Source organism: Dermochelys coriacea, chromosome 17 (genome assembly GCF_009764565.3).
Source record: "Dermochelys coriacea isolate rDerCor1 chromosome 17, rDerCor1.pri.v4, whole genome shotgun sequence".
Lineage (NCBI taxonomy): Eukaryota > Metazoa > Chordata > Testudines > Dermochelyidae > Dermochelys > Dermochelys coriacea.
Window position 1 is genome coordinate 2812230 of NC_050084.1, and position 14467 is coordinate 2826696.

General features: G+C 47.3%; 1 protein-coding gene across 1 annotated transcript in view; it reads left to right on the forward strand.

The window, feature by feature from the left end:
* The window catches only part of CPD (carboxypeptidase D), a 32659-nt gene that overhangs the window by 2790 nt on the left and 15402 nt on the right, over positions 1–14467 (forward strand). The window contains exons 2-5 of the mRNA XM_038375723.2: positions 2587–2834; positions 11780–11922; positions 12446–12615; positions 13192–13556. Coding sequence (XP_038231651.1) covers positions 2587–2834; positions 11780–11922; positions 12446–12615; positions 13192–13556 — 926 coding nt within the window. The remainder of the gene's footprint in view (positions 1–2586; positions 2835–11779; positions 11923–12445; positions 12616–13191; positions 13557–14467) is intronic.

A 14467-nucleotide genomic window follows, 5' to 3' on the forward strand; every position in this document is an offset into this window, starting at 1 on the left:
TGTCAGATCTGTGCAGGAACAATACAACACAAGATGCTCTCCTCTGGCTCATGGCAGTAATGATACTGTGCTAACTTCATCACTCATACAAAAATTAGTCGGTAAACAAAAACATTTGTTTAAAAATCCCTAAGGGATGTAATGTTTCCTGTCGTATTAGATGACAGTCACATGATATGATTTGCATTCTTTAGCTTGTTTGTTTAAAAAAAAAAAAAAAAAAAAAAAAAAAAAAGCCAAGGCTTTTTGGTCATGTCAAATCTGCTTAATAAGCCAAATACACGGAGGCTGAATGGCAAGGGAACAAACCGGAATTTTTCTACAATATTCTATCAAATGAGAACAAAAAGCTTCTTAAAAATGCAGGGGAACTTTGAGTATCAGATGCATTGAGACCTTTGCAACTGCCTGTGACTAGGCCAGGGGTCTCGAACTCAAATGACCACGAGGGCCACATGAGGACTAGTACATTGGTCCCAGGGCTGCACCATTGATCACCCCTCCACCTGCTGCCCGGGCCCGCCCCCACTCCACCCCTTCCATGAGGCCCTGCCTCTTCCCACTCCTTCCCTGCCCCCATTCCAACCCCTTCCCTGAAATCCCCACCTCAACTCTGCCCCCTCCCAGCCCCCAGGGAGGGCAGGGGCCTCAGGGCCGGGGGTTTGGCTGCAGAAGGGGCTTGGGGGGGCCAGGGCAGGCTCCCTGCCGGCCTGCCCTACCCCCGTGGTGCTCTGGGAAGTGGCCAGGATGAGCGGGAGGGGCACAGGAGTCTGTGTGTTGCCCTGGCTGTGCCTCCAGGTACCTCCCCCGAAGCTCCTATTGGCCAGGAAGGGGGAACTGCAGCCAATGGGAGCTTCAGGGGAGGTACATAGAGGAGCATCCAGGGCAACACACAGACCCCTGGGCCCCCCACCTGGTCCCAGCCGCCTCCCGGAGCGGCGCGGGGGCAGGGCAGGCAGGGAGGGAACCTACCCTGCCCCCCGCCCCGGTGTACGCTGGGCCGGAGCTGCTCTAGGTAAACGCTAGAGGTGCGGGGAGCTGGCAGGCCGCAGAAAATAATCCTGCGGGCCGCGTGTTTGAGACCTCTTGACTAGGCTAAGGGACAATGAGACATGGGGCCTGCTGTGCTCTTAAGTTTTCATACTTGCCTTAGAATTTGTCTCTGGTATTTACCTGACCATTCCTTACTGCAACACAAGCCTCTTAATCGTGCAAGTAAACCCTGGAATACATCTCAACTCAAACATTCTTCAAAGCTTAAAAAAAAGCTGTCTGTCATCTGCTGTCCATGTGGACAACTAAATAGCAAAAAGAAAAGGAGTACTTGTGGCACCTTAGAGACTAACATCGGATGCATCCGATGAAGTGAGCTGTAGCTCACGAAAGCTTACGCTCAAATAAATTTTAGTCTCTAAGGTGCCACAAGTCCTCCTTTTCTTTTTGCGGATACAGACTAACACGGCTGCTACTCTGAAAACTAAATGGCAGTTGCCTGTGATGATTTGCCTGACTCTGTATTTTTGTGTCTTGGGAGGGAAACGAGATTTGTTCCATCTCCTGTAACACTAGATGTTACACTCAACTGAGTGTCTCAGTTTAAAGTGAATGGAGCCCTGAGGTTATATTGCGAAATTCTTTTGGCTTCTCAGATGCCATCCCATTCAGGTTCCGTTCAGAAACTTTTTACAGGGCTGTCTGCTGCTGAATTTTTTTCAGTATAAGTGGACATGTCAAAGTTCCTATCGGAGCAAGATATACAATGGTCTAATGGCTGCTTTTTGTAAGCTGTAAAGACAGTAGCTGCCATGGTGATGCATCAATGCCTAGGCAGCTGAAGAGAGGGAAGCCTTTTTTTTTTTTTTTCAGCATCTTGACAATATCAATGTGCATGTTGCTTTGAAGTAATCCTGCTTTGCATGTTGCCTCATTTTCCATTCTAGCAGCAGACTGCAGTCCTGAGAGTCTGAGCTGAACCTCAAAGGAAGCTGCTTGTATGACAAACCACAAGCTAGGAGTAAATAAACTCCTTTTCAGATTAACAACATTCTGTTTTCCCCCCACCCCATTGGTTTCTGTAAAATAAAATAGAATATTTCAAAGCAAAGTGTGCCTGTGTGAACATGACTTAGAGAAGCTGGGACACCTTAGCCTAGCAAGAGCACTTGCTAACCAAAGCCTTAAGAACATGTGAATTGCCAAGCTAAATTGGACCTGAGATCCATTTAGTTCCCTATCCTGTCTCTGACAATGGCCACCACCAGATACTGTTAGAGCTTATCTAGTATAGGCTGAGTATGTGTCTCAGATATAGCATAGCCTTGATACAATTAGCAAAGCTCTAATAATTCGTCTTGTCATGCGGCATTAATTGGATACAGAACTGTTCACTTACTGTCCCAAAAAGTCATGCAGTTTCAAAAGAGCTGTGACTTTCCTTCGCCGAAATGTGGATTTCAGAATGTCCACACTGAAGTTCTTTGGGCCAGAAGGAGCTATATTAATTCAGGTGGCGTGTGCTGGCAGTTACCTCTGCCCTAGTGTGCTCTGTCTGATTCTAATAAGCGTTTTTTTGTTTTTGAAAATCAGGTTTGTGCTCTCTGGGAACCTGCACGGGGGCTCTGTGGTTGCAAGCTATCCCTATGATGACTCTCCCATGCACAAGCTCAATGGAATCTATAGCAAATCAGCTGATGATGAAGTGTTTAAATACCTGGCAAAAGCCTATGCTTCTAACCACCCGATAATGAAAACTGGCACCCCAAACTGCCCAGGGGAGCAATTTGAGACGTTCAAGAATGGCATCACTAATGGAGCTCATTGGTATGATGTAGAAGGTGAGTTATTTCAGTATATTGCATAGCAGGGTTCTACAGCTCTTAGTCTGGATCCCATCTTGATGGCATGTGTCACCTCCCCTCTCCTTCTATTTTCATGGGCCATCTTAGCTCCCATTAGCTGTCAAAACATCTTTGTGGCAATTGCTGCAGTTGAAAAGTAATGGTAAAAAAAAGGAATATATTTTTAGCTTTTAATGCAGCTGTAAACAAAGCAAAATGGGCCATGGGCCACCCGCAAGTGCTCAGTGAATCACAATTTGGGAACATGGTGTAGGGGGTTAAAGTCTATTATGTATTTTCAAATATGCTTAGGGTAACTGTACAGCCAGCTCCCATAAATTTTATAGTGGGGAACTGGGCATACAAACTCCTTGGGTATATTTGAAAATTCCCACCTAAACTGTGTAGGGGTGGAAACCATTAATTTGTAGATCACTAGTCATTGGTCTGAAGAAAGTTATTTGTATGGTCAGTGCAATTCAGTCTGATTCTCTTTAGTCTCGCGTTCCATTGAACGTTCTCTTCAGTGAAGTCTGGGATGTCTGATAATGGGTGGTCTTCTGCACTGGTAACTTAGACACTTTTGATTCTGATGTTTTAAACAGCCCATTTCTTAACCTCGGCTTAGCTTAACTTCCCCATGCCCTGTTCTTCGGAGGGAAAATTGAAGAGTAACTGCTCTCGTTGATGGGTACTTGTCTCCCACAAATTATCATACCAGTCCTACCGACATGCGATGGCATGCTTTTCCTGAAAAGTCTCATTGGCCAGCAGAAATATTAATAGTTACTACAGCATCCTGAGTTTGCTCTCGTCTTAGCTCCCAGCAGAGGCTATTACGCAAACATAGATTTGCCAGATAAGGTGGGGTTTCTTATGGAGGACAAAAGAGAAACGTGGAGCGAGTGTAGCACGGTTCTGTAACCAGCTACACTCCAGTCTTTGCCCACTCTGAAGCTGAGGGGGCTATGGAGTGAGCTGTAAGTGGCAGAATTAGAAAGCCCTAGTGAAGGCTTGACATTTTTATTGAGCAGTAATTCCTAAAAGATGTTGTTTATGTGAAGTCTGGGTTTAGGTGCTGAATGACTCGTGTGTAAACCTCATGTTCACACTTCTTGGGACAGAATTCAAATACTGGTCTTTAGCACCCATATGCTTTTAGAGGAAAAAAGGTCTGATCTATTTCCCCATTATAGCTGATTCATTGCTGGGGATTTCACTGTGCAAATAGTTTTATGGTGTTTCCTTCGTCGCTGCTTCCTGCTCCCTCCTGCTGAGCACACCTAAGTGGGACAGGCTGTATGTTGCCTGGCTCAACAAGGTTCATTGTGTTTGTACGGGGAATCGGAACAAGAGAAGGATTGTGGAAGGAACCTCGTGACTCTGCTTTAGATAGAACCAGGATATCCTGGAGCCACCTTAATTTGGTGGCAGTTGTATAAACCATCTAAGCCAGTCAGCTTGTACGTTGCAGCAGGAATGTTTTCAGACCTTGCCATGAACCAATTGATCCATAGCTAAACATTTTGTGTATCTGGAATAAGTGTGCTGTGGAGGAACATCTACTGTTGGTGTTCTCAACCTCAGTGTCCTCCTAATCCTGAGGTTTGGTGGCAGTAGTAGGCAAGCACTTGCAGACAGCCTTGTAACTTCGAAGTCTGACGCTGGCTCTCTGGTGTACAACTAGCCAAGCGCAAACGCCAGGATTTGTAAGCATGTTCTTGATGGCTTCTGCATCAGCATCCTGGGCCTTTTAAGCAACTGCTGCCTCAGACCCTGGCTGAAGAGGATTGTAGCTGTGTGGCCTCACTGAGGCAGTGACAGAAGGAAGGCATGAGCGTCCACGGGGCTTGAAATCTGTCCAGTACAGAGGCTTCTAAAGGCTTCCAACTTCTCTGTGAAAACAAGCCCCTAAGCAATGGGAAACCGAAAACTCCAATTCAGGTATTCTCCAACCCTGCAGACTTGCTTTTACGTGACTTAGAGGCAGTGACTGTGGGGGAAATTAAGCAAAATAGAATTCACAGCACACACAAGAAGGCTTGGCTAGTGACTTATAAACATTGTGTTCGCATCAACCCCTAGAGTGAAAGGCAGGTGAGACTTGGCAATCCAGGAGCCTTTAAATGCACATGTGCTGTTTGTCTCATTGTTTGAGTCCTAGTAATTGCTATTTAAAGGCGCTATGCACACTTGGTGCTTTTGCAACCAATAAAGTCAGTCCCTCCCCTGAGATTATAACTGAGACGTGACCCAAAGAGGCTGAGAGATGGAAAGGGAATATGGGAGCTTGAGGCTTCCAGCAAGGACTGATTGTGATGATGTGTGCAGTTGGTGGGTTCCTTCTGGTTTTCAATGCATTAACATTTATGGGTGGTGTCAGATGAAGGGCAGGCAGAGGGAGGGAAGCCAGCTACATGCAACATTTACTGAAATCACCCAGAATACAAATATTACAGGGCATCTGACTCTTCAGCTCTGTGCCAGGGATCTTCGAGGCTCATACTGGGCTCTGGAGCTACTTGTTAATGTGTTCAGAATTTAGAAGTACTATGGAATGAAGACACTCTGATTCTGGTACCCCTTGGGGAGGATTATGGGTAAATTTTCCAAAATGGGCCTTATTCTAATCTCCGCTAATGGGCAATGCCTGCAGCAGGACTGCTAAAGTTTTGTGGCCATGTGTATGCTACAGCCTGCAGATTAAAATGTGCCAGGGAAGAGGCCAGGTTTTAAATGACTTAAAGCCATGTGGGGGGCAGGGGGAGGAAGGGACATCGTTTTTCAACAGGCACATTTTTTCCTGCTGTATTTTATCTTGTGTAATCAAACATGCCGGAAGGTAGACTGCTGTGGGATTCATTGTCCTGGACTTGGAGTCACTGGTCAAAGCTTGTGCTGTGGCCAGATGCTGTTGGCCCTCATTTCTGAGTTTGCAAACAAGTGTGTGTGTGTGTGTGTGTGTGTGTGTGTGTGTGTGTGGTGTTGAACTAAGGAGGCATGTGCAGGGCCATAGGAATAATCCTGAAGGTCAAGTATCCATAGCAAAAGTAGTCCTCCGAGCCACTGCTGAACTTTGCTTCTGCTCTCCAACTCCTTAGATTAGCACAGCTCAGACTTGGAGACCTGTTGAGACTATCTCTGTTCCATGCTCAGTTACTCTTCTGTTTTTTAACTCCCCTGCACACAGCATAGTTCTTAATCTCAGCTGGGTGGCTGGTGGGGCAGTGGAATTGTCACATGGAGCATTCTGTAGCTCAGTGCTGGACTGGGAGCAGTGTGGAGTTGGTGTACTGTTACTGGAGATGGGATCCCTTGGCGTCTCTCAGGTTTAAAAAGGGAAATAATGTAATAGCCCTTTTGGAAATTCTTATATTTGAGATTTGCATGCTTGCTGTGTTTGATAAAGTAATAATATAGAGTCTGACTTGTGAGGAGCCATGTTAGTTGAGTGGATTCACATGCATGTATTTCACTCTGTAGCTGTTTTTGATGACACTTATCTTTCCATCTACAGCATGGAGTAGAGTCAAAGAATTATTTCTCGTATCTGGCTTACAACGCTCCTGCTGGTATATCCCAGAACGATGTTCTCTCCCCCCCCCCCCTTTTTTTGGGCAACAGAGTTACTCTGACTCATATTTAGCTTGTTGTCCACTATGACCCCCAAATCCCTTTCCGCAATACTCCTTCCTTGGCAGTCATTTCCCATTTTGTATATGTCCACTGATTGTTCCTTCCTAAGTGGAAGTTTGCATTTGTCCTTATTGAATTTCATGCTGTTTACTTCAGACCACTTCTCTCGTTTATCCAGATCATTTTGAATTATAATCCTATCCTCCAAAGCACTTGCAACCCCTCCCATCTGGATATCGTCTGCAAACTTTATAAATGTACTCTGTATGCCATTATCTAAATAATTGATGAAGATATTGGCCAGAACTGGACCCAGAACTGATCCCTGCAGGACCCCACTCATTATGCCTTTCCAGCATGACTGATAACTACTCTCTGGGAAACGGTTTTCCAGCCAGTTATGCAGCCGCCTAATAGGAGTTCCATCTAGGTTGCATTTCCCTTGTTTATGAGAAGATCATGCGAGACTGTATCAAAAGCCTTACTAAAGTCAAGATATACCTCATCTACCACTCTCTTCCCCCCCCCCCCCCCCCCGCTTGGTTTGACAGGATTTGTTCTTGACAAATCTGTGTTGACTGTAACTTTATCACCTCTGTATCTTCTAGGTGTTTTGCAAATTGATTGATTGCTCGATTATTTGCTTCTTTATCTCTCTGGTTACTGAAGTTAAGCTGAGGATGTAATGTGGTCCCCATTCCTTTACCCAAGATCGAGAGGCAAGTTCAACCTTCAAAGCCTCTTTCACCTCCTGAAGTCCCTTCATCTAAGGGAATAAGCTCTTGTGCAGTGTTCCGTAGCTAATGCCTAGCAGCTGGAATTCCCCCCGCCTCCCCCCCAAACTGGCTTGATTGCTGACTAATGGACCAAAACATTCCTCTGCCTGCTTGGTGTTGCTGCCAACAGCGCTCAGCCTGAGGTGCGAGTGAGCAATTGGTTCTCTGATCAGAAGGAAGTGACTTGCATCATCTGTTTAATCACCTCTTTATTTTATTCTGTGCCATCTGTCCCCTGCAAAGCAAAAGTGACAGTTTGTTCTTCATGGGAAGAGGACATACTCATCCTTGCAACAAAGCCCGTTGCCAACTCTGCCCACATATCTATTCAGGGGATACCATCATAGGGCCTAATCACATCAGACACACTATCGGAGGCTCGTTCACCTGCGCATCTACCAATGTGATATATGCCATCATGTGCCAGCAATGCCCCTCTGCTATGTACATTGGCCAAACTGGACAGTCTCTACGTAAAAGAATGAATGGACACAAATCAGACGTCAAGAATTATAACATTCAAAAACCAGTTGGAGAACACTTCAATCTCTCTGGTCACTCGATTACAGACCTAAGAGTGGCTATCCTTCAACAAAAAAGCTTCAAAAACAGACTCCAACGAGAGACCGCTGAATTGGAATTAATTTGCAAACTGGATACAATTAATTTAGGCTTGAATAGAGACTGGGAATGGATGAGTCATTACACAAAGTAAAACTATTTCCCCATGGTATTTCTCCCCCCCACCCCACCCCCCACTGTTCCTCTGATATTCTTGTTAACTGCTAGAATTAGCCTACCTTGCTTGTCACCATGAAAGGTTTTCCTCCTTTCCCCCCCCTGCTGCTGGTGATGGCTTATTTTAAGTGATCACTCTCCTTACAGTGTGTATGATAAACCCATTGTTTCATGTTCTCTGTGTGTGTGTATATAAATCTCTCCTCTGTTTTTTCCACCAAATGCATCCGATGAAGTGAGCTGTAGCTCACGAAAGCTTATGCTCTAATAAATGTGTTAGTCTCTAAGGTGCCACAAGTACTCCTTTTCTTTTTGCGAATACAGACTAACACGGCTGCTACTCTGAAATACTCATTATGGCATCCTTAGGGGCATATTATACAGCTTCTTAGGCTAAATATATTGGCCCAGCAAGCTTTCCAGTGACTTTAGATTTTGCTAAAGAGGCTGGACTGAAGTGATTTTTTCCTCCTTACAGACAGAATACATTGATGGTATTCATAATGCTAGTAGGCTAGTCCATGGCTCAATTCCCACAGCCACCTTCCTCTTGTGTAGGGGATGGGAATAAGGGCACAGTGGCATGTGTGCACAGATCTTGGAAGGAGGGGGGTTGAGTTCTGCAATGCTTGTGCTTATCCCCTTATCACAGCAGGTCTGCTGGTGGGATTCTTGCCCGAGCTGGAGGCCGGGACAGTTAAGGAGATGAGCACTCAACAGGTCTCTTCTTTAGATCAAGGCTTGCCAGAACCTGCTTTCTCCTGGGTCTTGTCCTATTATTTGGGTACTGAGGAGCTATTAACCCACATGAAGTGCTTTGAGTGCCACTCTCATCCTGGCGGTGGCGGCAGCTGCTGGGTGTCAGGCCTGGCAGGGGGGTCAGCTCTCCTGCTGCTGACACAGCCAGGGAAACATGAGTGTGTGTGTGTGTGTGTGTGTGTGGGGGGGGGGGGGGACTGCTGGTCCAGCTCCTCAGAGATAGCCCTGCAGCAACTTCAGACCACAACTAAGGGCTTCCAGTTCCTCTAGCAAGAGCAAGGAGCACTAGTTCATTTTCCTGTTTGCACTCCACTGTGGTGCAAAGGGGAGGTGCCCCCCCCCCACACTAAATGGTGCCCTTGCTCGGCTGCGACTCCTGACATGCAACTGACACAGTAAGGAATGGAGTTCTCAGAAGCTACCCTTAAATCCCAGATGATAGCCCTTCTTCCCTAGCCCCTGCACTCCCTCCATGTTCTTAGCCCCCTGCACCACCCATGCCCTCTGGGCTCTTACTTCCAGCAGCTGCATCCACAGCCAGCCCTGCCTGCCTGCTGCTACAGTCCTAGTGCTGGAGAGAGCATGGATTCCGCGGTGTTTGGGTTCTGCCTGTGTTTTCGTTAACACGGATTTCATAGAGCCCTAATTATCCCAAAACAGATTAAACCAGATCCACAGAATGAGAGTATGTTCTGTCTTAGTTTCTGACACTTGTTGCTTTGTTCTTTGTGCTCTGTTGTGTGGTGTCATCTGACACCCCTAGTCACAGATGTCTTTTAAATGCTGGGCAAATGAGTACTTGGGCTCTCTGCAAACCTCTGAATCCTTTGTAGAGCTGTGTGTTTTTCTGCATGTGATGCCCAGTTCCCTACACTGCAGATGTAACCTGTCTGCTTTGGTAAAGGGCTGTGTGAATGTGTAGCTAACAATTAAAAATCCATAGCGTGCAGTGGACTGCTTTGAGAGTCAGTTTTGCAAAAAGTGATGTGTTTGAGACCTACTTTAGTCTTTCAGAGTAGCAGCCGTGTTAGTCTGTATTCGCAAAAAGAAAAGGAGGACTTGTGGCACCTTAGAGACTAACAAATTTATTTGAGCATAAGCTTTCGTGAGCTACAGCTCACTTCATCGGATGCATTTAGTCTACTTTAGTCTGTCACTCTATTTTGGTTGAGCATGTGTTTCAAACTCCCATGAATGGCAGGCAAAGCACTGGGTACGCTTTTTATGTATTGATGTCTCAAATTCATAACTTCCTGCTATGAACAGATAGTTAACAACTGGCCAAGCATTGTTTTACTCCACATGGCATTTGCTCAAGGAAGCAGACTGCTGTGAGTTGCTTCTGAGACTGAAGGTAGATGATCAACGCTGACCTTCTTTACTCTTCCACCCCCCCCCCCTTCTGAGAGCTGCTGTCTGAGTCGCTCTTAAAAACAAAAACAGCCAAACCCTTTGAAAATCTATATAATTCTCCAATGTCTGTCTGCCTAGCTGGAGAAGCACTGCATGGTTCACTTGTTTCTGTTTAGTTTCAGGCTTGGGTTCTCATGCACTAGCACAGGACTGCTGTAGTTCTGTTAACACTGCAGCAGAATGTTAACTCATTACATTTCCATTTGCTTAAAAGAGAGACTCCTGGAAATATTTCCATATTGGTCGTCTCTTGTGAAAGCTTTTATTAACCATCTAAACTTTGGGTCATCTTTGATCTGACAATGGTCCTTTTAAAAGCCTTCAAGGCACCTAACTTCTTTCTCCTCATCTTATCCTGCTGTAAGAACTCGCCTCAGTGTTGTGAGGATTAATTAGCATGGTGTCTATGCTCTTGGCTCTATAACAGCTAGACTAGCTAACGTTTTGTTATATACTAAGTAGAGTTAAGTGCTACACTCAGTGGTTTGGTCTGTCAGGGTGGCTTTGAAACCTGTTTCATGGACTTGTCTGGCTGTTTTGTAACATGCTGGTTACTGTTGAAACCTCTCGAGTGCTCAGAGCTGTAGTACAGCTGTGTGACAGAGCTGCAACAGTGAGGCGTGACCCTGAAATGCCAGAAGGGCTGGGATCTGACTGGAATTGCAGCAGTCCTTCGTTCCGTCCATATTGTTCTGGATGGAGAGATGAGTTGACTCTCACTGAAGTGTGGCCATAGGAACTTCCAAATATCCCCCCAACAGAAGGGACAGCGGTGCTTATTGGAACTAGGCAGCCTTTCGGACTCTTACCTGAGTGCCTGCAGCTGCCATTGCAAGGCAGGTGGAAGGTTACAGAGCAAAGAAAGTTGAGCTGCCTCTAGATCATCTTAAGATCTTAAAACAAACTCAAGCCCATGCCCTTCTTCACTTTTTTTCCAAATCCTCAGGGAGGTTTGGGTGACTTAGCTCTTAGCTAGTAAGCTGTCCCCCCAAATCCTGATGGGTATCGAAGAAAGCAGACTCAATTCCATTACATTTAGTGGGGTAGTGCAATTCTTTGGGCTGGGATCTAGCAATGACAGCAATCTAGCAATGACTTGAGTATTGTGCTTCAGTGGGGCTAATACTGTCACAGCTTCCCCTTCCCCCAAATCAGAGTGAAAGTTAGTCTGCCTCTTGCTGTAACTGCTCACCAGTGACTGAAGTGAGGGGTGACTGTGGCTTCGAGAAGGGTGGGAGGAGTGGGAATGGATTAAATGGCAGCCTCAGATCAAGGGTACAGGTGAGAACCACATGGCACTTTGGACAGCTCCTGTCTTTGGTAGTGCTGGGGGATGATTCTGCACCCAGCAGCAGAACGTGGTGGGGGTGGCAGTTCTGAAAGCTGCATCAGCGTTGTTGTTACTACCCAAAATCATTTTGAAAGCTGTTCTCCTGACCTGATACAGAAATAGGGAGCAAGGCAGACCCCGCATTCAGCCCCGCGAGCCTTCTCCGCAGGTATGTCATAGTTCCATGAAATGCTATTGGTTTGCAAGAGGGCTTCAGGGTGCGAGGTACTTCCTGAGTCTGGCATTTCACCAGCTTTCTTCTTTGTGACCAGTCTCCTCTCGTTCCCCAGGGGGGATGCAGGATTACAACTACGTTTGGGCTGACTGCTTTGAGATCACTTTGGAGCTGTCCTGCTGCAAGTACCCAATGGCGTCCCAGCTTCAACAGGAATGGGAGTATAACCAGGAATCTCTCCTCACCTTCATTGAGAAGGTAAAACGTGTTCTGTCTTCTCAGGAGGTCAAACAGGGGCTTGTGCACCAGAGATACAAGGCCTAGGTGCACTTGACTGGCAGATCAAACCCCAAAGTACGGGGTGTGGAATGTTTCTGTGGCTCTATGGCTAATAGCCGAGGTTGCCATGTCGTAGCTACGATTTAACAGAAGTCACCAGCTATAAGGCAGCTTTGCTTCTCTGTGGTCCTGTTGCAGTGCTGTATCGCTGCTGTACACGGCAGGGCCTATTTAGGCAGGGTTGCAAATGTTGACAGTTTTTTGGTCCCTCTCCATGGAGAGCCCAAGGGATTTCTGAGTGGTAGAGTTTGTTTCGTTTCATCCTGGGATTTTTGTAGTGTAGTGGTCCAGTCAAACTTCCCTCTGAATTACAGGCTGGTTGGGCACTTCTGCCCAGCTAACTCTGTTCTAGACTTATCAGCATTCGTGGCGATGGGGGAAGGATCCATCTGTACCTGGAGTGATTTGCCTTGATCAGTTCCTGTTTCATTTGTTTCCCCAGGTCCACATGGGAGTAAAAGGGTTTGTCAGAGACTCGGTCACTGGGTCTGGCCTGGCAAATGCGACCATTGTTGTTGCTGGCATCGATCATAACATCACAGCAGGCAGATTCGGCGACTACCACAGACTGCTCGTGCCTGGAACCTATAACATCACAGCAGCTGTCGTAGGGTAACGTCTCTGAAGCAGACAGGGTCCTGTACTGCTACATATGCTCATTTTCATGGTCTGTTCATGCTTACAGGGTTTGGCAAGAAGCTGCTACCGTTGATTCTTTTCTGTGATGGTGCCAGGCTGCAGCTCCATGTGCTGACTTGTCCTGCATTTCACGCTGAACACTCTTGCCCCTGGAGTGCCACCATTTGGGGTGGCACAGTGTGGGTGGGAGGAAGGCAGCATTAAAGCCTATAAAGATAGCATTACCAGATGGGTTAAAGCCCCTTCCCTTAGCGTGCTGCCAAGGCAGTCCCAGAGGGGCCCTTCTTGAGAAGAGTGCTGTAGGCAGGAGCTCTACCTCTCGTGACTCTCTGGCAGGGCTGTCGTCCTTGCAGTTAAGGCAGGGTTTGGACTGATGGCAGTAGGATGTGACCTGACAGCGTGCTGGCTGGTGAATCTCTGGTGTCGCTTTTAAAGCACCAGCCCTGTTCTATGTGGTGGTTGGAGGCAATGCTGGGAAAAGACCTCTCCGGTGTAGCTTCCTGTTTCACTGATTGAATCTCCTGTTGAAAGCAGACTTGTCTTTCTCAGCTATGTGCCACTGACTGTAGAGAATGTTGAGGTGAAAGAAGGAGCTGCAACAGGAGTGGACTTCTCCCTGCAACCGACTGTCCTGGTGCCTGTTCCTGCCCCTACGCCGGCTGCCACCACTCCTGCCCCAGGCTTTGCTGCCAATGCCACTGCCCCGGCAAAGACAGCGAGCCCGACTTCTCTCCACCAGCCACTGCAGCCTGAGGACTTTCGCCACCACCACTTCCCAGACATGGAGATCTTCCTGAGGAGGTATGCCAGCGAGTACACCAACATCACACGCCTCTACTCGGTGGGCAAGTCAGTGGAGCAAAGGGAGCTGTATGTGATGGAGATATCAGACAACCCAGGCGTCCACGAACCAGGTAACCGGCCAGCCCCATGAAATCCTTCTGTGACATATTACCTGTGCACCTCCAGAGCAGAGTGTGCGCCAGGGCCTCTGCCAGATGGCCTCTCGGGGTATGTCTATGCTACCTGCCAGATCAGCAAGCAGCAGTTGATCCAGTGGAGGTTGCAATAAATTGACTCCCGAGCGCTCTCCTGTAGACTCCTGTACTCTACTGGAGTGAGAGGTGCAGGCAGAGTCGACGGGGGAGCGTCAGCAGTCATCTCGCTGTGGTGAGTAGATCTAAGTATGTCAACTTCAACTCCATTATTCGCATAGCTGAAGTTGCGTAACTTAGATCGATTTCCAACCGCCTTCCCCAGTGTAGACCAGGCCTTAGATGCCTTGGACTGTAGTGGTGGGAGCTGTATGCGCAAACTGGGGAGGGTTGGGGGAGTTGTGATTCCGTCGTATCCAGATGGATGGATTGCGAGCCCTGCCTGGCAGGGACAAGGTCACCTTGTTTGGAAATAACCTAGCACATTGTGGGTGCCAGTGCAATCTCGAGAGAGAGAGGCATGTGTAGGGAACACTTGATTAAATGAAGATGCCCTTCCCAGTGGTTCTTTCGCAGCCCCTTGTGCTGCTGGGGGAAGCCTTGCCGCTGTCATGTCTAGGCTTATCAATTTCTAGAAAGCTTTGCGAGCCGAATTGTTTCTGCCTGCGCTTCTGGATACAGATGCCGACTGGTACCCTAGAGTCGTGGTGTGGCTGGCTCTCCCACTCATGTTCCACACGTGACGGCTATAACACAAGCCAGACATTGCAGACAAGGTAGCCAGACTCGGACACTCTACAAAGTGCCGCCGGGTGGGTTGCACACTCAATCCAAAGTATGAAACAAACCTGTTGGGTAGATTTCCTGAGCTTCCCAGGGAAATGGGGAGT